Raw genomic sequence first — 23,194 nt, 5'->3', positions numbered from 1 at the left:
ACTAGCCCAGCTGGCCGGCCCCGCCGCGCAGCCGCAGCCCAACTGTGTCCCAGCTCAGTGGGAGCGCGGAACCGGGGCCGCTGCTCCCCTGCGCGTCCCGGGGGCGCGGGGCCGGCCCTGCCCCGGCCGGGAGCCCCAGCAGCGACCGCTGCGGCAGAGCCAGAAATACCGGCAGGACCTGCCGGCGCGGCTGACCAGGGGCAGGAGCCGGCACCGCCCTGCCCGCATTAGCGTTTCACCACGGCTGGGGTGGCCCTGGCTGCGCTGGGACGGGAAGGACACTGGTGGCGATGGAGAGTGGGACAGACGGACACACCGCTCCGGCCCTGCGTGAGTCAGGGTGGGATGGATGGGGGTGCGGGGCAGCGCTGGCATGGTCCCAAGCCCGGGCTGCCCAAGGTGAGAATGAGCCTTTTCCTCTGACCCTGCGGCACAGGCTAAAAATACCGGCCCCGCCGCGGCAGCGCCGGGATCCCACGCCCTCTTTGGCAGCGGCCGCGCTGCCGGGGCAGTTCCCCCCCGGCCGGGCCGGGCAGTGCCAGGGGGTGCCGGGGAGCTGCCCGTGCTGTTGATGAAATGCCAAAGGGCGCAGCGAGCAGCCTGTGCTGGCTGGAGCGACCGAGGGATGACGGTCCCTGTCCCCAAGGACACACTGTGCTGCTCCTCCCCGCCACCGCACCGAGGATCAGCCCGAGCTCCAGCACAGGAATCCCAGCCTTTCCTTTGTGCATTTATTTAGAAAAACAAACAATCCCACCCCCCCGCCCCAAGACAGAACCGACAAACTTTACAGAGGCAACATTGAGGGGCCAAGCCCCAGCCGTACCAGCCACCGGCCACCCCCGCACCACGAGCCCCGACACGGGGCCACCAAAGGCGCCCGCTGGTCCCCGAGGCGGCTCAGCCAAAAGCCGCCCGCAGCTTTCCAGGAGGAGTGGGGGGGTGGGTTCAGCGGACGGACAGACAGACGATGGCACAGCACCGCTGCCCGGCAGCCCCCTGCCCTGGGCAAAGCCCCCCCGGGGGTGACGGGAGCCGGGGCAGAGCTGCCGGGCAGCACAAGTGCTGGAGGTGAAGGCACCGGGGTGCAAGGGAAGGGGACAAGCCTGGGGGCAGCGCGGGGGGGACCACGGCACGGCGGCCCCGCTGCCCTCCAGGGAAAGTGCTGGGAGACGTGGGGGACACAGGCGTCTCGAAATAAATTAAGGAAAAAATAACCAGAAAGGCAACTGTGGCGTGGGGAGCACGAGCCCCTGTCCCCCCGCTCCGGGGAGCATCGGGGGACCAGCACAGACCCAGCGCTTGCTGCTAAGCCAGCCACCCCCCGTGCTGGCCATCGGGAGCACCCTGTGTGGCTGCGCTGGCCACTGGGCTAGCTGTGGAACGAGCCCACGGGCGGCCGGTGTGGCCGGGACACGGGTGTGGGGCAGAGCCCCTGGGGAGGTCCGGGGGGAGCTGGGGGGCTGGTGGCCGCCGGCTCGTGGGGCCGGGGCGGTCGCTGGGCGCCCGCTGAGGCGAGGTACGTGTTGAGGAGCTGGGCGATCTCGTCCACCTGCGGGGCAGAGGGGACACGCTGGGTCACCCCGAGGGGACAGACAACCCTGGGGGGGACAGGGGGACAGAGGGACGGCTGCTTGTACCTGGGAGGTCTCGAAGAGCAGGTCCCGGTCCTCCACGGAGAGACGGAAAGTGCTGCTGTCGGAGGCGCCGAAGGAGGAGATGCGGCCGTAGCAGAAGCTGTCCAAGGGCTCGGGCTCCCCCGGCTTGTAGAGCGAGACGGCTTTGGCGCCGATGCCCAACCACAGCCGCTGTGGCACGGCCCCCAGCGCGCTCTGCGGGGGACAACAGGGCGTCAGGGCCACCCCCCGCCACCGCTGCCCGCCGTCCCCGTCCCCATCCCACCGCGGCCTCACCACGCGCAGGTTGACGTCAAAGAGCGTGGAGCCGAAGCCGGGCCACTCGCGCACCAGCGCCACGTAGGCGGCCATGGCCTCGGGCCGACCCATGCCCTGCAGCAGCTTCCACTTCTCCAGGATGGCGGCCATGGTGCTGGCCCCCTCCTCCCGCAGCCAGCCCCGCAGGCGCTGGTCCCGCTCCGCTCGCTGCTTGGCCAGCGCTTGTCCCCAGAGCCCCCCGGCCAGCAGCCCCGCGCGCAGCCGGGCCCCCCGGCACTTGGGGGGCGGCCGGTGGCAGGGGGGCGGCAGGCGGGCGTGCAGGACGCGGGGCGGGAAGAGCTCCTCCAGGCGTGGGAAAGGCGCGTGGGTGGAGAAGTCGCTGTTGAGGCTCTGCAGGCGAAGAGCTGCCAGCGTCTGCAGCGTCTCCTCCGACGTGGGCACGTAGCCCCGCAGCACCATCTCGTGCGCCTGCGGGAGGGGCGTGAGCGGGTACAGCGTGGTCACCGCGGCACGGGCACCCCGGCACGGCACGGCACAGCCACCCCGGTAGGGAATCATTTGGGTTGGAAAAGCCCCTCGAGAGCATTGAGTCCAACCACCCCCACCCCTGTCCCTGCCCCATGTCCTGAGAACCTCATGTCCGTCTGTCCAGCTCTCCAGGGATGGTGACTCCAGCACTGCCCTGGGCAGCCTGTTCCAATGCCCCACAGCCCCTTGGGGAAGGAATTGTTCCCACATCCAACCTCAACCTCCCCTGGGCAACTTGAGGCCGTTTCCTCTGCTCCTGGCGCTTGTTCCTGGGGAGCAGAGCCCGACCCCCCTGGCTCCAAGCTCCTTTCAGGCAGTTCAGAGATCAGAAGGTCTCCCCGCAGCTCCTGTTCTCCAGCTGAACCCCCCAGGTCCCTCAGCCGCTCCCATCACACTTGTGCTCCAGCCCCTCACCAGCTCCGTTCCCTTCTCCCAACTCAATCCAGCACCTCAAGGCCTTTCTTGGTGTGAGGGGAGGGCACAGCGCAGCCCCCCAACGTGGCTCTCACCTGCTCGAAGAGGAGGGCGAACTCCAGGCTGTCCCGCGGGACATTGTCCGTGTCCAGGAAGCCGTAGTGTTTGAAGCAGAGCCGGCACGGCGGGTCCTGCTCCTCCCCAGCCAGGCTGCGGCGGAAGGGACCGACTCCATCAGCACAGGACAGAGGTGTCCCCACACTGTCCCCTCCCTTCCTTGGTCCCCCCGGCCCCCCTCCCATGTAGGCAGCAGAGCGGGACATTTACTTTTCAAACCTGGTGAGGACGTCGGCCAGCAGCGTGGCGTTGCCCACGGGCTGCTCCCGCCGCCGGGACTGCTCATAGAGCGCAAAGAGGTTGGGGCTCTGGGACAGCCCCAGGCGCGACACCAGCTCCCGGGCCACCTGGGGCAAGACAAAGGCAACCGACGGTGACTGCGCGTCCCTGGCCGCGGCGCTCAGGGCTGCAAAAGGGACACAGACAGGTCACAACAGGCAAAGGCAGACCCCAGCCCCTCTGGGAGAGACCCACAGGAGCCCCCCAGCCCACCCCGTGCCAAAAGGTGCGGAGCCACCGGCGCAGCCGCAGCCCCTCACCTCCTCGGCCGTGGTGTGGGAGCTGATGGCCACGCTGCAGGCGGGCGCACCCGGGCAGTGCACGGTGCAGATCATCTCCTGCCGCCGCATCAGCACCAGGATCTCCTCCAGCGAGGGGACGCACTCCCGCCCCTTCGTCTTCCCCAGCGCCTCCCGGATGAAGCAGGCGTACTTGGCCATTTCCGAGGCCGGGAACCGGCTCTCAGTCCTGCGAGAGGTGCCAGGAGGGTCAGGGTGGCACGACCCCAATGGCGGCCCCGGCACCCAGCGAGCTCCCTGCCCGCAGCCCGGCTCCGCCATTGCTCACCTGTCCAGGTGGAAGCGCAGGAATCGCAGGATGGGCGGGGAGGGCAGGAAGGTGCAGCTCATGCAGGTGAGGAGCTGCCAGTAGTGCAGGTCGCTCTGCCCGCCCGGCGCCGGCGGCTCCGTGGTCTGCTTCACCAGCTGGCAGTAGATCTCATCCACCAGCGGCGGCAGGTCCAGGCAGGTCTGCAGGACGCCCTGCATCAGCGGCACCGGGTCCCGCTCCGACTCCAGCTGCTGCAGCGAGTTGAAGAGCTTCACGGCCTCGTCGCGCAGCGTGGTGTAGCTGCGGGGGCTGGGGGCTGCGGGACAGGGTCATAGAATCATTTGGTTTGGAAGGGACCTTCCCAGCTCCCCCATCCCACCCCTGCCATGACAGGGACATCTTCACCAGCTCAGGGTGCTCAGAGCCCCGTCCAGCCTGGCCTGGGATGTCTCCAGGGATGGTTCAGCCACCACCTCTCTGGGTACCTGGGCCAGGCTCTCACCACCCTCAGCATCAAAAATTTCTTCTGCATGTCCAGCCAGGGTGGGGGTTAACAGTCCCATGGGCTTCCCCATGCCCCCCCAGCACTATACTCGCACCCAGGGCCGGACAGAGCCCAGCCCAGCATGCAGGACCCCCCGCCTGCCCCTCACCGCTTTGGTCCAGGCTCCCATAGGGGAAGGGCAGCAGGGGAGCGTAGAGGGGGCTGCTGGTGTAGCGCAGGATGGGGTTGCAGCGGTAGATCTGCTCCAGGACCTCGGGGCTGCCGCAGTGCTCCTGAGGGGGTGAAGCAATGGCAGCAGCTGCAGAGGGGCTGCAGGGCCGAGAGCCCGGCACGGGCACTCGGGAACCATCCATCCCAGCCCTGCTGATGGCTGTGGGGCCACAGGCTCACCTCGACGTCGCGCATGAGCAGCTGGGTGGGCGTCTGGACGGGCGCTTTGCTGTCGATGACCTTCTGCACGGCGCAGACCCAGTGCACGGCCTCGTTCAGGTGCTCGGTGTAGAGGCGGTAGCAATGCTTCCTGCCAAACACCGTCACGCTCCAGTAGCCTGCGAGGGACACACAGCTCACCCGCTGCCCCAGGGACCCCCAGCCACCCCTCTGCGTCACAGCAACCTCCCGGGGTGGGGAGGGTGACACAGGGCACGGGGAGCTGCAAAGGCACAGCCCAACCGAGGGGTGCGACACCCTACCTGTCTCCTTGTAGGTCTGCTTGTCCGGCCAGAGCACGGAGCAGAGGCTGGTGAGCACCAGGGAGCCCAGGCGCCGGGCGCCCTTCTCGTTGCTGCTGTAGTAGTCCAGGGAGTCGGGCGTCAGCACAAACCAGTATTTCCGAGGCCGGATCCAGGGGGTCTTCACGCCGCCCCGCACCTCCCGCTGCAGCCAGCCTGGGGAGGGGAAGCCTCAGCCCCCGTCGCCGGCACCATGCGCCCCACCGGCACAGGGCAGGGTCTGCCCGGCACCAGCGGTGTCCCCTGCCCCTCTGGGATGGGATCAAGCCGCAGTCGGGCATAATCCCACCAGGAGCAGAGAGCCCTGTGCCCACCTTTCACGAGAGCATCAGGATCATCCTCCACCGGCCCTGGGCCCTTCTCCACGATGAGGCTGCGCATCTCCTCTGCGACCAGCAGGGACCTGCAGAGGGATGCAGGGCTGAGCCTGAGTGCCCACGGGTGCCTCCCGTGGCCCCCAAGCGGGGAGACGGTCCAAGGCTCGGGGTGAGCCAGGTCCCGAGGAGCTCCGGACACCCCAAAACCCCCCGGTGGGAACGCAGCAGAGCCATCGGGTGCAGATGACCCTGGCTAAAAATAAGCTGTTTGCAGTCGCGGCCCTGCCAAGGAATTCGGAAAATGAACAACCAGGAAGGAATGTTGGCAGCGGCGTCGGCGCTGGAAGGACAGGGAGCAAGCCGGCCCCTGTGCCCCGGCACCCCATCTCCTCAGCCACGGCAGAGCCTCCTGGCACAGCAGGGGACACCCACGGCACCCATCGGCTCAGCCTGCAGCAGCCAAGCCACCCGGCACGGCAGAGGGATGGAGATGTGCCCGAGGACACACCAGGGATGGGGACAGAGCGTCACAGTCCCGTCTCTGCCATCCCCTGCTCCAGACCGGCACAGCACGGCGCTGACCCCGCGGGCAGGGCGGTACGGCACACACCGGTACCGGTGTATCCTCCCACGGCGTGCCAGGCCCCCAGCACCATGCGAGGGATGTGACGGAACGCCTGGTGGAACCAGGGCAGGGGGACACTCACCGCTCCGAGCCGCTGTTGCTGCGGGTGGGCTGGCTCAGGTTCACCTCCAGGGACCCCTGGGGAAAGAGGAGAGGTCTCAGCCCCACCATCACCACCTGGCTCCCCCAAACATTCCCCCGATGATGGCTTCGCTCCTCATTAGCCCAGCTCTGGGCCAAGAGGGACACGTTTGTGTCCTGTCGCCATGGGGCAGGGAGTCCCCATGCCCCCCACAGCCAGGGCAGGAGCCAGGGCAGCAGCTGGGGCACCCTGCGGGCGCGGGGGCAGCCGCTGGCCATGTATCCTCAGCTGACCCAGCAGCCTGAATACCGTGCAGAATTGCACAAGGTCAGTGCTGAGTAATACGCTTACGGCACAAAGTCCCATTGTGCCGGGGCCGCTGACTTCCTGCCCGCGGCGGTGGGACGCGGCACAGGGAAGTCCCTGGCCCCGCCGCGGATGGGAGATGGTTCCTCCTCGTGCAGCACAACTTGACGTGGACGTTGCCGCTCACGTGATAACCCCGGCAAATGTGCTGGGACACGAGGCAGTGCCCAGGCACGGGCAGACACGGCGCTGGGCAGGGCACCCCGGCACAGCGGGGCACGGGGACACGGGGACGCTGTCCCGGGAGATGCGCGCATGCTCCTGCCAGCTGCGGCCCAACAGGGCAGCCGGAGAACTGACAGGCCAGAGCGCGCCATGAAACGCCAAGAAAAAGAGACGTCTGCTAAAAATAGCAGCAGGAAGGGGGGAGTCGCTGCAGGTACGGCTGCGCCGTGGGGCAGGGCCGGGTGCCACTGACCCATGGCATTAAGGGCACCTGTCACGCAGCGCTGGCACCCATGCACGGGGCCAGCTCCTGCAGTGACTGTCCCGCGGCCAGGGAGGGCTCTGTGTGCTCCTGCTAGGCTGCGGGCACGGAGACAGCACCCAGCTCCTCAGCCACGGCCCACGGGAGGAGGTGGCGGCGGTGGTGGCCGGCTCCTTCGCAGGGATATAAATAAACGAGAGAGGAACCGCGGCGGCAGGGCCAGGGCCGCTGCTCCCACGCTCCCAGGAAGGGGCGGCCGGCACTGTGGGTTTCCAAGGGCTCCCCAGCCACGGCAAAGGGCTCCCCGGGGAACTGGCGTCACAGCCGCCCACACTTGGACCTCCAGAGCCAGCACAGCTCATGGGATGCTGGAAGCCCAAAGACAGCTCCTGCGATTGCCGTGCCCTTGGCACTGCCACCGGTGCCCAGAGGGCCCAGCGCCAGCCCCGCTGCTGTCTCTGCTGCCCGGGGGGGGCTGGCACTGCCAGGGAAGGGGACATGCTGCCAGGGCAGCCTGGTGACAGCAAGGCTGTGCTGTAGACCCCACGGTGGTCAGTGGGAGAGGGGACACAGCAAGTGGGGTCAGGCTGTCACCACCTCCTATGTCCCCTCTAGGCAGGGACACAGCCCCGTGGCCTCGGGTGCAGGAGGAACCCCTGAGAGTCGGCATTCCCCCCGCCACCCCACGCTATCAGCTGTCCCGCACGCAGCCTGGCCGGAGGAAGCGCTGGTTTCCGCCGCTCTGCTTCCCTAAACAGAGGAAGCAGCCAGAGCGGGGAGATCCAGGCCTGCTCCCCTCGCCTGGCACGTGCTCCCGGGGCGCCGTGTGCCGCCAACAGCCCCGACCTGCCCCGACAGGTCTGTGCAGAGCCGTGGCCGTCCCGAGGAACCCGTCCTGTGGGGACCCTCTGTACACCGGCCAACGTGACCCTGGCAGTAGCACAGGGCAGGTACAGGCTTCAGTGTGGGATTTGGCACCTCCAGTTCCACGGCTCCTGCCCCGAGGAGCAGGCGAGGGCAGGGCAGCGCAGGCAACACAGCGCAGGCAGGGCAGCACCCAGCTCCACCAGCAGCTCTGCTGCCCAGCTGGCAGCGCCATGGCTGCAGCTGCACCCCAGCACCCACCGGGCACCCGGGTCCCGCCACCGCGGCACCAGCAAGGGCCTCGAGTCAGGATGCAGCCGGCAGCGGCCCCCGCACCCCTCGGCTCTGTCCCGCGGGCTCCGGGACCCGCAGCGCCCGCCCGGAGGCCGCGGCTTCCCCGCACCCACCGGGCCGAACCCCCGCGATCTCCCGGCCAGCGGCGGGGACGCGTCAAGGGCAGCCCCGGGCGGCGGGACCGGCGGGGACGTGCCCGGGCGGGCGGCAGCTGCTCTCTCCGGGGCGAAGGGGACCGGGACGAGCCGGGGCAGCGCCGCCAAGCACGGGGCCGGGGCCGCACGGCCGCGCCGAGGCGGGCAGAGCCGCGCACCCCGGGCGAGAGGAGCCACGCACCCCCGGTCCCGCCGCGCAATGCCCAGCCGCGGCTCCGGTGCCCGTCCCGGTCCCGGTGCCGGCCCCACCTGGTCTCCCTGTGCGCGGAGCTCGAAGGACGCCTCCTCCTCCTCCTCGGCCTCGCCGTCCGCTTCCCGGTCCGCGTCGCCGTAGTCCCGCCGCAGCAGCGTGAAGCCCTGCCGGCAGCACAGCAGCCACCACAGCCCGCCCGGGAACGGCATCGCCCCGCCGGCGACGGGACGGGACGGGACGGGACCGGGACGGGACGGGACCGGGACGGGACCGGCCCGCCGCCCGCCCGCGCCGCGCCGCGCACCGGCCGCCGCCGCCGGGACCGGCCCCACCGCCGCCGCCGCCGCCCCGGGCGGGCCGGGCCAGGCGCGTCACCGGCCCCCGCCAATCGCCGCGCGCGGCCCGGGGCGGAGCCAGCGCGCCCGGGGCGGCGGGGCCGCCGCTTGCGTCACCTACCGGGCGGGGGCGCGCGGCGGACGAGGGAAGCTCCGGGGGTGTCGCACGATCGGGCTGTCACGGGTCCGGTGCTCCCGGAGCCACCGCCGGCACGATGCACCGGGCACAGACCCCGGGGGGGAGCGCTGGTTCCGGTAGCCCCGGGGTTCCACCGGCCATGGCGCCGAGCTGTCCCGCAGCACCGGCACCATATGCTGGCCCAAAAGCTCCGTACCGCAGCACCAGCACCCGTCCCGCGAAGGCGGCTCAGCCCGGTGTGGTACCGGAGCTCCGCGGGCAGGTGGGCACCGCGCTCGGGCAGGTCTGTCCTGCCGGCCCTCTCGTCCCCATGAGCCCATGTCACATCGGTGCTGCAGCCCCGGGCTCGGCCCAGCAGCAGAGGGTCCGCAGCACCCTTGAGCCGTCGGTGCCGTGACAGCACCGAGGCCCTGGAGCCCTGCAAGGGGTTAAGCACATCAGCCACGGCTCTGGCTTTGCTACAGCTGTTGGGTCAACACCGTCTCTGGGAGCCTGCGGTGCTGGGATGCGCACGCAGGAAGCGCCGGCTGCCAGCTCTCCTCCCACACAGCCAGCACCGGGCCTGCGCCGCGGGGCTGAGGCCCGCTGTGGGGCCGGAGGGCAGCGGGGACAGCCATGGGCACCAGTGGAGTGGGAGATGCTCCCCTGCATGCCCAGCTCCACTGCAGAGACCCCACGAGTGGCTGCACCAGAGCTGCACCCCGTCCCACTCCCGGCACCCTGTGGGGGCGAGCGCATCCAGGTCGTGCCACCCCCACCGCGGTGCCCTGGCCCCGGGGGAAGTGGGAGCCGCTGGGCTGGGAAGTGCCAGAGCAGAGGAATTCGTGGGGGAAGTGAGGAGGGGAGAGGAAAGTCCCTCTGGCCCCTGTGGCCTCCCCACCCCAGGAGGGGTTTTTCCAACCGGACCCACTGCAGATTTTTCCAGGGGAGGCTCTGCTGTCACCAGCCCGGGTCTCCTGTCCCCTATAGCACCGTGTCCTCTGGGATGGTGGCGTGGGCTCTGCCGCTGCCTGTGTTGGCTGGGCTGTGTTGGGGGGTGCCCCCCGCTCCTGCCCCCAGTCCCCAGCTGCGCCCCGTGAACGCCTGAGCGGGACTGGGGTCACCGCGGGGCTGGGGGAGCCCAGGAAGGCGACCGCGGGGACAGGAAGGGCACGGGCAGGGCACAGGCAGGGCACAGGCAGGGGACAGCAGGAAGCGCGAGGTTGTGCTGCCTCCTGCAGGCATCACCCCGCCAGCGCCGGTGGGCACGGAGCTTCCCCCGCCCCGCTCCCCCGCACCCCGCTCCTGGGCAAATTCCCCCCGGCAGCACCGGCCCCTGTCCCCCCTCGGGGCATCCCTGTCCCGCACGGAGACGCCGCTCACCCACCGCGGCTCCACCGGGGTTTATTGCGAGGGTGGGACCCAGCTGTGTGCACCCACCGCCTCCAGCCCCCCCGCACCGCATGGCCCCCCCTGAATACGCGTGTCATCGCAGGGTCCCCCCCGGCCCGGCGGCGCGCTGGGCAGTAGAGGCGCTTGCGGGTCCCACGAGTGCTGTGGGGCTGTCCTCCTTCTGCCCACGTGTGTGTGGGCACCGTGTGTGTTGTCTGGCGCTGCCCTTGCCAGGATGCTCTGCGGGTACTGGGGGCACGTCCGTGCACCAACGAGAAGCCGCGGAGGGGCCGAGCCCCTGGGTGCCGTGTCCCTACACCACATCCTGGCAGGTGGAGAGCGATGTCCGCCGGCGGGGACTGGGGCAAGTGGGGCAGCGCGAGTCGAGGGGTCCCACACAGCCGGCATCGCTGGCCAGCAGGCACAGCTCCTGGCGGAAACGTTGGCCCAGGAAGGCGTAGAGCAGCGGGTTGAGGCAGCAGCGCAGGTAGGCCAGCCCGCCCGTGACCAGCAGGGCCAGGTCCTTGCGGCGGCTCTGGGCACAGCTCACCTCCCAGCTGGCCAGCAGCTCGGCCGCGTCCAGCAGCACCATCAGGCTGTGGGGCAACTGCAGGGCCACGAACACCAGCACGAGGGCCAGCAGCACCCGCAGTGCCCGGTGGGGCTGGGCGCCACGGGTGGCCAGCAGCGTCCGGGCCACGGCCGCGTAGCAGCTTGCCATGACCAGGAAGGGCACCGCGAAGCCCAGCACCACCTGCACCAGGTTGGTGGCCCCCCGTGCTGCTCGTGAAACCGCCCGGGGGAAGACGACGCGGCAGAGCTGGAGGTCCTGGTGCTGCTCCGCTTGACCGTAGATGAACTGCGGTAGCGCCAGCAGCGTGGCCAGCAGCCAGGCCAGCCCTGCCGTCAGCCAGCCGTGGCGGCGAGCCCGTGGGCGCAAGCGGCAAGCAGCCGGCACCTGCACAATGGCCACGTAGCGGTCCACGCTGATGCAGGTGAGGAAGAGGAAGCCACTGTAGAAGTTGAGGGCGTAGAGGCCCTGCAGCACCTTGCAGGCAGCCGTGCCGGGGGACCAGCCCTGCAGCGTGTTGGTGACGGCGAAGGGCAGCGTGAGGAGCAGCAGGAGGTCGGACAGGGCGAGGTGCAGCAGGCAGACGTCGGTGATGCTGTGTGCCCGGCGGTAGCGGGTGTGCGTGACCAGCACCAGCCCGTTCCCCGCTATGCCCAGCAGCGAGAGCAGCAGGTAGACAGCCGGCTGGTAGGTGCGGGCAAAACCCTGCACTGCCTGCTTCTCGCAGAGCTCGGGCAGCTTGCTGTCCCCCAACAAGGACACGTCCCACCCGGGGTAGAAGTCGGTGGTGGCGGTCAGCTCCGTTCCAATGGGGCTGAGGGTTGCCTGCATAGAAGGAGGCTGAGCGAGGGGTGCTTGGAGGTGGCTGCACCGCACCCAGGGCAGCCGTCCCCCACCCAGCCCCGCTGCGGGAACCCCGGGTGTGCCACAGCCCCCAGCCCTGTGCTCGGGGAATTTTCCATCTCACACCCACACCAAGGCAGCGGGAGGTTCACCGCAACCACTCATTGCGAGAGCAACCACACGCTTCTCGAGCAGCTGCCTGCGGTGCAGAGCTGGCGGGGAGACGTGACCCCAGCCGCGGCGTCCCCGGCACAGCACCACGTTCCACAAACTAACCGTGCACCTGCCTTGGGGATCTGCTCCTGATGCTCCCTGGGGCTCAGCACCCAGCCCACAGCACCAGTTGCCCTGTGCAGCTGGGCCTTGGAGCATCATGGCGGTGTCCCCAGGTGAGTGTAAGCCCCCAAGGGTGCAAGCGGGGACTTGTCCAAAGCACCCACCCACCCATGCGTGGCCCTGAGGATCCCAGTGCCAGCACAGCCCCACATCGCCTGATCCTGCTCCCAGCTGGGGAGGTCCTGGGACATCCTACTGCCTCACATAGGTTGCAGGCAGCTGTGCACAGTGTTCCCAGCTCCCGGCCTCTCAGTCCTGCTCCAGGATGAGGAGACAGCCCTGCAGCCTGGCACTGGGCAGCTGGGACCCCATTGCCATGGAGGTCAGGATCCGGCACAGCTCTGACTCACAGCAGCCTTGTGAGAGCAGTTTCCCTCCAGCTCCCATCCCCAAGCCCGGGCAGCCAGACCTGATCCACATCCTGCTCCTGGGCCACAGGTGGGGTCTGAACCCAGTGCCAGGGCAGGCTGACACCCCAGCAGCTCCGCCAGCCCCTTCGCTGCTCTGGGCCCTGGCGACCTGGAGCACTAGGTGCTGTTCTGCATTCCCTGGGGCTTTGTCTTTCAGCCCAAACACACAAGCTCGCAAGAGAAACATTTGAAAGCAACAAGCAAACCCCGCAAGGGGGGTTCCTGCCCATTCCCCAGCGAACCGCTCTCTCCACGGCCCCTCACCTGGTCCTGCATCGCACAGCAGGACTTTTTCCCTGGCCGGTGGATCCGGAGCTGTCAGTGTCTCAGTGCTCTGCAAACCTGTGGTTTGACCACGTGCCGCTCCTGATACCAAGAGCGGTGCAGAGCACAAACCCAGCCCCAGGGGAGGAAGGCGAGGAGGCAGATGCGACGCTGCTCTGGAGCCCATCCTGCATATATTATTTTGTGGCTAGCATCTGTGTGCTGGGGACAGGAATAGCAGCTCTGCTCAACCCATCACGTGGGGCTGGGGGACAATGTGGGGAGCCCCATCTTGGGGGAGCAGGGCCTGGCCAAGGGCAAGCAGCACATTCAGGAGACCGCAGCACATTCAGGAGACCCCAGCCCTCCCTGGGGCCGTTTGTGGCTCCTGCCCCACGGCAAGAGCTGCCTCTGTGGGGCTGGAGGGGAGTCTGGAGGGAGCACAGCCAAGGACAAGAGTGTGGGCTGCTGTGGGCTGGCGCTGAGCAGGACACTGGTCTGGTGGGAGCAGCAGAGCTGTGTCCAGTCCAGGATCGGCTCCTTCTGATGGGAAACGTGGCAGTTCCAGGAACCGGGGCAGCTGCTGGTGCAGGGCATCCTGCTCACCACGGGCTCCAGCCCTGCCCAGCACCCCCGTACCCCTACACCCCTGCACCCCCATACCCCTGTGCCCCCAGCACTCCCATGGTGCTGGGCGGACATGTTGCTGGTTGTTGACAACAAAATTCCCAACTCCTCATTAAGGGACAGATTAATTCCTGTGGGGCAGAGGCCCCACTTTCCTCTCCCCATGGGGAGAGCAAATTGATCCCTGGCTTTAACCGGCTTTCAGCTGTTTGCCGCATTAATCCCTCAATCTCCCTTTCTCCCCGCTACAGCCATCTTTGCCGTGGCTTATCCCGGCTCGGCCCTCCTGTTGCCTCCAGCCGGTGCCTGTGGTGCAGCGGGACCCGGGAGCTGCTGCACCCTGGCTGGAGAGCAACTGGGCAGAGGTGGGGACCCTGCATGTCCCCCTGGGATGTCACAGACCTGATCCAGGACAGTGTCGGACAAGGGGCTGTGGCCGGAGCAATCAGCACCTCTGGGACTGTGCCTCTCCTGGGGACAAACTCGCAGGCACTGCGAGGGTCCGGGAGGTGGGAGGGCAGGTGCTGTGTCCCCTCGTAGCACAAGTCCTGGTTGCCACCGTGGCCCCATCGCACCTGGGCTTTTCTGTTCCCTCTTTCGCCCGCTGGCCTCAGCCTCAGCTTTGCCTGCGCAGGAAGCGGCGCCAGCACCTGCTGCCCGCAGGTGACAGTCACACTGCCAGGCCTGGGGGACAATGCCCACAAGCTGCTCGGACCCAGCACAGCCCCTGCTCAGCACACCGAGCCTGCTCAGACCCAGCAGCCCCCAGTGCATCCCAGTTCCTCAGGGATGGGCTTAGGGTGCTGCATGGGGCTCCTGGGAGAGGGGGACACCCCACAGAGCTGGGGGGACACAGGGCACTGTGTGGCTGTGGGGTAGGCAGGGTATGTAGGCCACACAGCTGCCAGCCCCCTCCGTCCCCTCCCTGGGGATGTCTTGGGAACAGACAGAGGCTAAATCCTGTCTCCTGCACCACTGGAGAGACGGGCGACCCCAAAACCCGCAGGCCTTAATCTGTGGCTTGATTACAAACCGCCGCCACATCTGCTGCAGGAGGGCTGGTGGGCTCCAGTCCAAAACCCCTCCCGTTGCCACCGTGGGCGCCTGGGCCACGTCTGTGGGGGCCGGGTCTGCGAGGGGGGGCTGTGTTCCCCAGCGCGGCGGGGGCTCAGGACAGGGCTGGGCGAGTACCAGGGGCTGCATGGGAACCGGTGATGCCCGGGATGCGGTGATGCCCAGGGAACTCCCTGCACGGCCCCACTCGAGTCCGCCCCGTGGGCTGCCCACTACTCCACTGCCCATACCCCATCTACTCACGCACCCCCACCCGACCCACCGAGGCCACAGCTCGGGGCGATCGGTACCGCACGGGGCCAAGGACCGGCAGAACCGGGTGTCTGGGGGGAGAAGCAGCATCCCTCGGCGGTGAGGCATGGGGGATGGTGGGGGGGCCGGGACTCTGCGCTGCGCCCAGTCCGGCCCCCGCGTCCCCCCGTCCCGGAGCCGCCCCCCCCGCCCCTTGGGCGGAGCCACCGGCCCCGCTCCGCCGCGCGGCTGCAGCACCGGGAGCGGCGGCGCCGAGGGCGCTCGGGCCGCTCCAGCATGGGCGCTCGCCCCCTCCTCGGGCTCCTGCTCGCCGCCTGCGCCGGCCTCCTGCTCCCCTGCCCCGGCTGCCTCGCACGTAAGTGGGGCCGCAGCCCCGGAAGCAGCGGCTCCGCACTGCGGGACCGCACCCGCCGTCCCGGCCCCGCACCCCCGAGCCGCCCCGGCTACCCGAGCGGCCCACGGCTCCCCCGTTCTCCCGGGCATTCCCCATTCTCCCCCGGGCATCCCCTGCCACACGCCGGGGCACCGGTCCGAGTCGTCCCCAAGGTCACCGCCGGACACTGGGCATCCGGGGCTCCTCCGCGCCCCGCTGGGGCCCGCCCCGCCGCAGCGCCCGCGCCGGCGGCACCGCACCCGCCCGGAGGCTCCGGGTTGCCCGGGGGCGCCCAGTGGTGCCCTGGGTACCCTCCGCCGCATCCCCGCGCCCGGTGCGGCCCCGTGTCCGAACGCCCCGGCGGGCGCGGGCGGTCCCGCGGGACCCGGTGGGGCTCCGCCAGCACTTCGGTCAGCGCCGCCGCCCCGGGACTGCACCGGGCTTGGTCCCGCTCCCCGGGGCGGGAGGGGCTTTGAGGCGGCTGCCCGCGCCGGGGAAAACGGTCCTGGCATCACCGAGCGGCTCTCTGCGGCCCTTGGCCCCTTCCCCCAGGGCCGGGGTGACGCGGGGACCCGGTGGCTGCGGGGGATGGAGACGGCGGACGATGCGGGGAGAGGGTGATGCGGGCAGGGGGTGATGCAGCGTGGGCGCAGCGCCTCTGCCCCTGGCCCTGCAGTGAGGGCTGGGGGTGCAGCAAACGCTCCTGGGCTCCCTGGGTTCCCCCCGACCTGGCCGGGGGGGTCTCTGCGAGGGGCTCCCGACCTCGACCCCACCGGAGTCCCCTCTGCAGATGCCGCCGGTATTTGCACAGCCCCCCTCACCATCCCCGGCCTCCCACGCGAGACCGTGGCCCGGTGGCTCCCCCACGCGGGGCGGGGCAAGGCGGGGCGGGGGGGTCCCGACGCCCACGTCAGTGCAGAGGCGGCTGGTGCGGGCGGCGGGGCCCGCAGAGGTGTGTCAGCTCCGCTGCAGTGGGAGGGGAGAGCGGGAGCCGGACCCGCCACGCCACGGCCCGCAGAGCCCGCAGGGTCCCCACAGCCCCCAGAGTCTGCCGGACCGCGCCGGGGGGGCTGCCGTAGGGACACCGCCCAGTTCTGCACCCCGAGCCCAGCCCCCAGCCCCTCTCTTCCCACAGGACCCTGCTACGATGAGCTCGTCGCGCCCCTCTATTCCTCATCCATCGGTGCCTCCTCCAGATACAACATCTTCTATTCAGCCAGCTTTGCCCGGCTGCACAGTGAGTCCACCCACAGGACTGGGGTGCAAATGGGGGGGGGCATGATCAGGGGGTGCTACTTGTGAGGTCTTGCCTTGCATGGGGCCGAGGGGTCCTTGGGCGCCCACAGCAGAGCCCTCAGCATCCCCAGGAGCTGCTGGTTGAGCTGCTCCCCCAACAGGCACCAGCGGTTGGTCCCCCGACCCCCGGGACAAGCAGCCCTGGCTCCAGGTCGACCTGATGCAAAAGCACCGGATCAACGCAGTGGCCACGCAGGGGACGTTCAACACCTACGACTGGCTGACACGCTACATTGTGCTCTACGGAGACCACCCCACCAGCTGGAAACCCTTCTTCCAGCAGGGCAGCAACTGGGTAGGGGGGTACCCGGGGATACCTACGGGATGGGGTCCCCTGGGGGGAGCAGAGACCCCCAGTGTGGAGCAGGATGCTGATGGCAGCCTGTTGTCCCCAGACATTCTTTGGGAACGTGAATGAGAGCGGGGTGGTCCGGCATGATCTGCACTACCCCATCCTTGCGCGCTACATCCGTATCATCCCAGTGGCCTGGAACCCCCGTGGGAAGATCGGGCTGCGCTTGGGCCTCTACGGCTGCCCCTACCGTGAGTACCCAGTGGCTCTGGCCAGCTCCTGGCGCCAGCACACCCAGAAAACGCTTTCCCAGAGGGGATTGTCTCCAAGTGGTCTGCAGTCATTAGTTCTGGCATAAACCACAACAGATAAGAGCGTTCGCCGTGCCAGGGCACCTGCTGCTGCGGGCAGTGATGTGTCTGGGGCCGTTCTCCTGTCCCCAGGGTCCCACGTGCTCTACTTTGATGGGGATGATGCCATCTCCTACCGGTTCCGGGCCAAGAGGATCAGCACCCGCGAGGATGACATCTCCTTCAACTTCAAGACGCTGGAGCAGGACGGGGTGCTGATGCACGGGGAGGGCTCGCAGGGGGACTACATCACAGTGGAGCTCAAGCAAGCCCAGCTCCTCCTGCACATCAGCTTAGGTGAGCTGGGTCTGGGGGTCTAGGGGGATGCACGACCTGGGGGGGCCATGGCTGAGGCTGCCCGTCCCCAGGCAGCAGCCCGCTGCACGCCAGCGAGGGACACACGACAGTGGCCGTGGGCAGCCTCCTGGATGACCAGCACTGGCACTCGCTGCACATCGAGCGCTACGGCCACCACGTCAACCTGACGCTGGACGGGGAGGTCAAGCGCTTCCGCTGCCGTGGCACCTTCGACCAGCTCGACCTCGAAACCGAGGTGGGTCCAGCTGGTGGGGAGCAGCCAGGATGCTGATGTGCAGTGTCCCCTGGTGAGGGGTTGACCCCCCTCTCTCTGCACCCCAGATCTTCTTCGGGGGGGTGATCGACCAGGACAAGCAGCACCTCACCTACCGGCAAAACTTCCGAGGCTGCGTGGAGAACATCATCTTCAACGGGGTCAACATCGCCGACCTGGCCCGGCACCGGAGACCCAACATCCGCTTTGAGGTCCAGCCCGGGGGGGTGGCCCCTTCCCCAGGGGTCCCATCCCTGCTTTGGGGTGACCCTTTTCCTGGGGGACAGCCAGGTCCCCAGGGCCATGTTCCCCCCCGCGGTGGGGTGACACAAGGCCAGCAGCAGCTGTGCTCGGCTCAGTGGTGCCACATCGACCACACAAGGTCGTCCCTGGCCCAGGGCGCTCAGCACTGCCAGGCAACGGCATCGAGCGGGAGCTATGGGGGCTGTAGGGACGGGGGGTCTCCCACCGCGGGAGCACCCCCTCCCTCACCACCTCCTGCGTCACCCCCAGGGCAGCGTGGGCCACTACTGCCAGGACCAGCTGAACAACCCCATCACCTTCGCTGGCATCAACAACTACGTGAGAGTGCCGGGGATCCCACGGAGGAACCGCCTGGCCGTCAGCTTCCGATTCCGCTCCTGGGACACCGCCGGGCTCCTGCTCTACACCAGCTTCGCCGACCGCCTGGGCTCCCTCGAGGTGGTGCTGAGCGAGGGGCAGATCAACGTCTCCATCGCCCAGCCCGGCAAGAAGAAGCTGGAGTTTGCCGCAGGTGCGCTGGGGGGCTGGCGCGGGGCCGGGGGCTGCTCTGGCAGCGGTGCCCCCCCACGCACCCTCCTCTCCCCGCGCAGGGCATCGCCTCAACGACGGCTTCTGGCACTCGGTGCAGCTCGTGGCACGGGATGGCTCAGCCGTGGTGACCATCGACGATGATGACGGCGCCGAATTTCGGGTGGCGCATCCCTTCCAGCTCCGCACTGGCAGCCAGTACTTCTTCGGAGGTGGGCGGTGGGGCGATGGGTGCCCCGGGGGGGCAATGGGTATCTGGGGGGATGCTCACCATGCTGTGCCTTGCCAGGCTGCCCCAAACCAGCCTCGGTCACCGGCTGCCGGTCGAACCAGACGGCCTTCCACGGCTGCCTGCAGATGCTGAACGTGGACATGCAGCCTGTGGACGTGGAGCTGATGGTGCAGCACCGGCTGGCGCAATACTTCAACGTGTTCTTCAATGTCTGTGGCATCACCGACAGGTATTGGTCGGGATGAGGGGTGGGTGGGGGCCGGGGGCTGTGCGGGTGCTGGGACAGGAGCCCTCTGCGCCCTCAGGTGCACCCCCAACCTGTGCGAGCACGACAGCCGCTGCATCCAGTCCTGGGATGACTTCATGTGCATCTGCGACCTGACGGGGTACAAGGGGGAGACCTGCCACAAATGTGAGTCTCGCAGGCCGGGGGGGCACAGGATGGGCACCCACGGTTCCTCCCACCGACCCCAGCCCCGTTTCCCTCTTCCAGCCCTTTACAAGGAGTCGTGCGACGCTTATCGGGTCAGCGGGAAAACCTCGGGGAACTACACCATTGATCCGGATGGCAGCGGGCCGCTCAAGCCCTTCACGGTGTACTGCGACATCCGAGGTGGGGGCGGTAGGAGGGAGCGGGGGTCCCTCTGCCCGGACCCCCCAGGGATGAGCCCCTGCCTGTGTTCTGGGGCAGGATGAAGGGAACAGGGGTGTCCCAGAGCGCTGGTCCTAACACCCCCCACCTCCGCAGAGGACCGAGCGTGGACCATCATCCGGCACAACCGCCACTACGTCACGCGGGTGACGGGCTCCAGCGTGGACCAGCCCTACCTGGGCACCGTGGAGTACTGGAACGCCTCGTGGGCCGAGGTGTCGGCGCTGGCAAACGCGTCCGAGTACTGCGAGCAGCGCATCGAGCTGCACTGCTACAGCTCCCGCCTGCTCAACACCCCCTGTGAGCGCCGGGGGGAGCGGGGCCGGCCCGTGGGGCTGTGTCGTGGGGCTGTGCCGTGGGGCCACGTCCTCACCCTCCCCTGTGCCTGCAGCTGGGCTGCCCTTCAGCTTCTGGATGGGCCGGAACGACGAGCGGCATTACTACTGGGGGGGCTCTCGGCCGGGCATCCAGCGCTGCGCCTGCGGGCTGGACAAGAACTGCGTCGACCCCAAGTACTTCTGCAACTGCGACGCCGACCACGCGCTGTGGTGAGCGGGGGGGCCGGCGGCACCGGGGGTGCAGATTCTGGGGGGTTCTGTGAAGCGGCAGATCCCCTCACAGCCCCCCCGACGCGCTTGCCGCTTGCAGGAGGACGGACAAGGGTCTCCTGACCTTCGTGGACCACCTGCCCGTCACCCAGGTTGTGGTTGGGGACACCAACCGCTCTGGCTCCGAAGCCCAGTTCCTGCTGGGACCCCTGCGGTGCTATGGAGACCGTGAGTGACTGGACGTGCAGAGGGTCCCCTGCCCAAGGGGGTCCCCTGCCCGTCCCTCACCGCCCCTCCTGCTTCCCACAGGCAACACCTGGAACACCGTCTCCTTCAACAGGGGCACAGCCCTGCTCTTCCCCACCTTCCAGGCCAACCACAGCCTTGACATCTCCTTCTACTTCAAGACCACCGCCCTGTCCGGCGTCTTCCTGGAGAACCCAGGCACCCGAAACTACATCCGCATTGAGCTCAACAGTACGGGCGGGCAGGGGTCCGGGGGGTGGCGGGGCTGGGGGCTCCTCCCGACACAGTGTCCCTGCAGCCACCAGGGATGTGGTGTTCGCCTACGACATCGGGAACGGGGACGAGAACCTGACGGTGCGGTCGGTGGTGCCCTGGAACGACGACGAGTGGCACCAGGTGAAGGCTGAGCTCAACGTGAAGCTGGCGCGGCTGCGGGTGGACAAGCTGCCCTGGGTGGTGCGGCCGGCGCCCCCGCAGAGCTTCGTCCGCCTGGACTTCGACAGGCCCCTCTATGTCGGTGAGACCCCGCAGATGCGTCCCCGTGCCCCCAGGTCCCCGTGTGCCACAGGGCGCTGAATCTCGGCCCCGCTGCAGGCGCGGCAGAGCACAAGATGCGCCCGTTCCTGGGGTGCCTGCGGGCGCTGCGGATGAACGGGGTGACGCTCAACCTGGAGGGCAAGGCCAACGAGACGGAGGGGGTGAGGGTCAACTGCACCGGCCACTGCCAGGACCCGCCGGTGCCCTGCCAGAACAGCGGGACCTGCATCGAGCGCTACAGCCACTACAGCTGCAACTGCAGCATCTCCGCCTTCGACGGGCCCTTCTGCAACCACGGTGAGGGGCTGCGCCCGCCCGAATTGAGAGCGGGGCGTCCGGGCGCTCCCGTCACGCTGTGGGTCCCCCCTGCGCAGACATCGGCGGGTATTTCGAGGAGGGCACATGGGTGCGGTACAACATCTTGCCGATGTCTCTGTACGCCGCCCGGGAGTTCGCCAGCATCGTCAGCAGCCCCTGGCAGCCCCTGCCCGGCTACAACCTGACGAGCGAGGAGGTCAGCTTCAGCTTCAGCACCACCTCGGCCCCCGCCATCCTGCTCTACGTCAGCACCTTCGTCAAGGACTACATGGCCGTGCTCATCAAGGATGATGGTGAGGGTCCCCCAGGGCCTGCGGGAACTCCCTGAGGTCCACAAGCCACACAGGACCCTCCTCCACCCTCCCCAGCCCTATGGAGGGGGTGGTCTCGCCCCCCAAAAGCCCCGCTCTGCCCACAGGGAGCCTGCAGCTGCGCTACCAGCTGGGTACCAGCCCCTACATCTTCGCCCTCACCACCAAACCGGTGACGGACGGGAGACCCCACCGTGTCAACATCACCCGCCTGCACCGCACGCTGTACACCCAGGTGTGGGGGCTGCGGGGCTGGGAGGGGGCCCAGGCGGGGTGGGAGGAGGTTCAGAGGGTGCTGATGCCGCGCACATCCCTCCCAGGTGGATTATCTCCCCGTCATGGAGCAGCAGTTCTCTCTGTTTGTGGACAGCAAGCTGGACTCCCCCAAAAACCTGTACCTGGGGCGTGTGATGGGTGAGTTGGGTCCTACTCCCCCCCATACAAGGGTCTCTGGGGTCTGTTCTGCCCGGCGCGGTCCTTGCCCTCCGCGGGGGATGAGCCTTCTCCTCCTGTCCCCCCACAGAAACTGGCGTCATTGACCCCGAGATCCAGCGCTACAACACACCCGGCTTCTCCGGCTGCCTCTCGGGGGTGAAGTTCAACAGCCTCGTCCCCCTCAAAGCCATTTTCCGCCCCACCAGCCCCCTGCGGCCCTACAGCATCCGCGGGGAGCTGGTGGAGTCCAGCTGCGCCTCCATGCTGCCCCTCACCACCATCCTCATCCCCCCCGAGATGGACCCCTGGTACATGGGCACAGGTAGGTGGTGTGGTGGGGAGGGTTGCAGAGGGGGCGCCCCTGCGTGAGAACCCCAGCCTCAGCCACTCGCTCTGTCCCCGCAGAGTTCCCGCACGTGCACGACGACGGCTGGATCGGGATCATCATCGGCTGTAAGTGAAGCCCCCGGCCGGTGTCCCCCCCACCTTGTCCCCTCCAGCCCCTCACCACCACCTCTCCCCCCACAGTCATCATCTTCCTGCTCCTGCTGCTGGGGGGGCTGCTGGTGCTGCTGTATTTCTACCACCACCGCTACAAGGGCTCCTACCACACCAACGAGCCCAAAGCCGTCCAGGACTACGGCGGCGCCGCCAAACCGCTGTCGGTGCGGAAGGACCAGAACCTGCCCCAAATCCTGGAGGAGGCAAAAGGGGACTAAGGGGGCTGGGGGTGGGACGGGCTCACAGCCCCCGCAGCTGCCCCGGGGATGGAGCGAGCGTCGCGGGACCAAAGGGCCGAGCACACCTCAACTGCCAACACCCGCCGGACGGACAGACCGACGGGCACCGGCTCCCCGCGGCCGCCACCGACCCGGCCCCGGAGCGCGGCCACCACCCGCCGAGCCCCACTGGCCCCGGGGACACCGGCAGCCCCTGTGCCGGGGACAGCCTGCTGCCAAATCCTGCCCTGCACCGGCAGGAGCCGAACCGCCCTCGCACCGGGGACCGCGCCGGGTGCCCCCGGTCACCGGTGCCCCCGGTCGCCGCCGTCCCGTTAGCGCTGCCCGCGCGTAGTTTACCCGCTGCTTCGCTCGCTTAGCCAGAGCCGTGACGGTGCGATACCTCGCGATAACCCACACTACCACGCGATAACCCGCGATATCACGCGATATCCAGCCTCAGGGCACGCCGAGCAATATTTCACCCGCGCAGCCGCTGCCGCGCATGACGCCACCGCACTTTCGCTGAGATGCTGCTTTCATACGATCAGGTACTGATCCTTTCTACCTTGTTTTTTGTTGCGTTGCCGGATATTCTACTACACTCTGATTTTTTTATTCTCTCGGTTTGTATAAAAACAACAAAAACCCCGAAGGGAAGCTCCTGGCGGGCGTTGCGTTCCGTTCCGTTCCCCATGCCAGGGTGTGTGGTCTGTAGTTCGCTACTTCTCTGTACAAGGTGCTGATCCCACCCGTTACCTCCAGCGCAGGGAAATCTCCCGTTCACTCCTTGTGTTGCGGTTAAGACGACGTTACAGAAATGCATTTATCTTCCCCCAAGGCCCAGCTCCACCGGGCACTTCGTTTTAAACAAAAAACCAACCTGTTTTGTTGAATGAGATGTGAAGATGCTCAAATAAAGGCAGAATGATGGCGTTTGATGCTCCACAGCCTGGGGC

The 23,194-nt window shown here is 68.3% G+C and overlaps 3 protein-coding genes across 5 annotated transcripts; 1 reads left to right on the top strand and 2 right to left on the bottom strand.

Moving 5' to 3' along the window:
- Window positions 1-742: 742 nt before the first annotated feature.
- Window positions 743-8,601, bottom strand: PLEKHH3 (pleckstrin homology, MyTH4 and FERM domain containing H3). 2 transcript variants are annotated; one of them, XM_065856201.2, is made up of 13 exons: window positions 8,398-8,601; window positions 6,043-6,098; window positions 5,333-5,421; window positions 4,980-5,174; window positions 4,678-4,835; window positions 4,436-4,559; window positions 3,801-4,098; window positions 3,494-3,701; window positions 3,165-3,301; window positions 2,933-3,047; window positions 1,914-2,363; window positions 1,641-1,832; window positions 743-1,552 (listed from the first exon to the last, which is right to left on the bottom strand). In XM_065856201.2, exons 1-13 carry the CDS (start codon window positions 8,548-8,550, stop codon window positions 1,373-1,375), a joined length of 2,355 nt encoding a protein of 784 aa, XP_065712273.2. In that variant the 5' UTR covers window positions 8,551-8,601; the 3' UTR covers window positions 743-1,372. The 2 variants fall into 2 exon arrangements, with proteins under 2 accessions (XP_065712273.2, XP_065712274.2); XM_065856202.2 differs by having other exon boundaries at window positions 3,174-3,301.
- A 1,707-nt stretch (window positions 8,602-10,308) lies between these two features.
- On the bottom strand, window positions 10,309-12,787 carry CCR10 (C-C motif chemokine receptor 10). Of its 2 annotated transcripts, none has more exons than XM_071818055.1 (2): window positions 12,611-12,787; window positions 10,309-11,597 (listed from the first exon to the last, which is right to left on the bottom strand). In XM_071818055.1, exons 1-2 carry the CDS (start codon window positions 12,620-12,622, stop codon window positions 10,500-10,502), a joined length of 1,110 nt encoding a protein of 369 aa, XP_071674156.1. In that variant the 5' UTR covers window positions 12,623-12,787; the 3' UTR covers window positions 10,309-10,499. The 2 variants fall into 2 exon arrangements, with proteins under 2 accessions (XP_071674156.1, XP_065712539.1); XM_065856467.2 differs by having other exon boundaries at window positions 10,309-11,582.
- Window positions 12,788-14,766: 1,979 nt separating this feature from the next.
- Window positions 14,767-23,174, top strand: CNTNAP1 (contactin associated protein 1). The gene is made up of 24 exons (XM_065856246.2): window positions 14,767-14,918; window positions 16,072-16,173; window positions 16,334-16,527; window positions 16,628-16,775; window positions 16,968-17,171; window positions 17,243-17,427; window positions 17,514-17,657; window positions 17,959-18,220; window positions 18,300-18,449; window positions 18,527-18,698; window positions 18,775-18,881; window positions 18,963-19,082; window positions 19,218-19,421; window positions 19,513-19,669; window positions 19,770-19,897; window positions 19,979-20,146; window positions 20,214-20,432; window positions 20,510-20,749; window positions 20,827-21,063; window positions 21,189-21,316; window positions 21,402-21,495; window positions 21,605-21,838; window positions 21,922-21,969; window positions 22,045-23,174. The coding sequence occupies exons 1-24, from the start codon at window positions 14,840-14,842 to the stop codon at window positions 22,233-22,235; spliced, it is 3,915 nt and encodes a 1,304-aa protein (XP_065712318.2). The 5' UTR covers window positions 14,767-14,839; the 3' UTR covers window positions 22,236-23,174.
- Window positions 23,175-23,194: the final 20 nt, after the last annotated feature.

The sequence above is a fragment of the Patagioenas fasciata genome, chromosome 22 (assembly GCF_037038585.1).
Source record: "Patagioenas fasciata isolate bPatFas1 chromosome 22, bPatFas1.hap1, whole genome shotgun sequence".
NCBI lineage: Eukaryota > Metazoa > Chordata > Aves > Columbiformes > Columbidae > Patagioenas > Patagioenas fasciata.
This window is presented reverse-complemented; position numbering and strand designations above follow the sequence as displayed.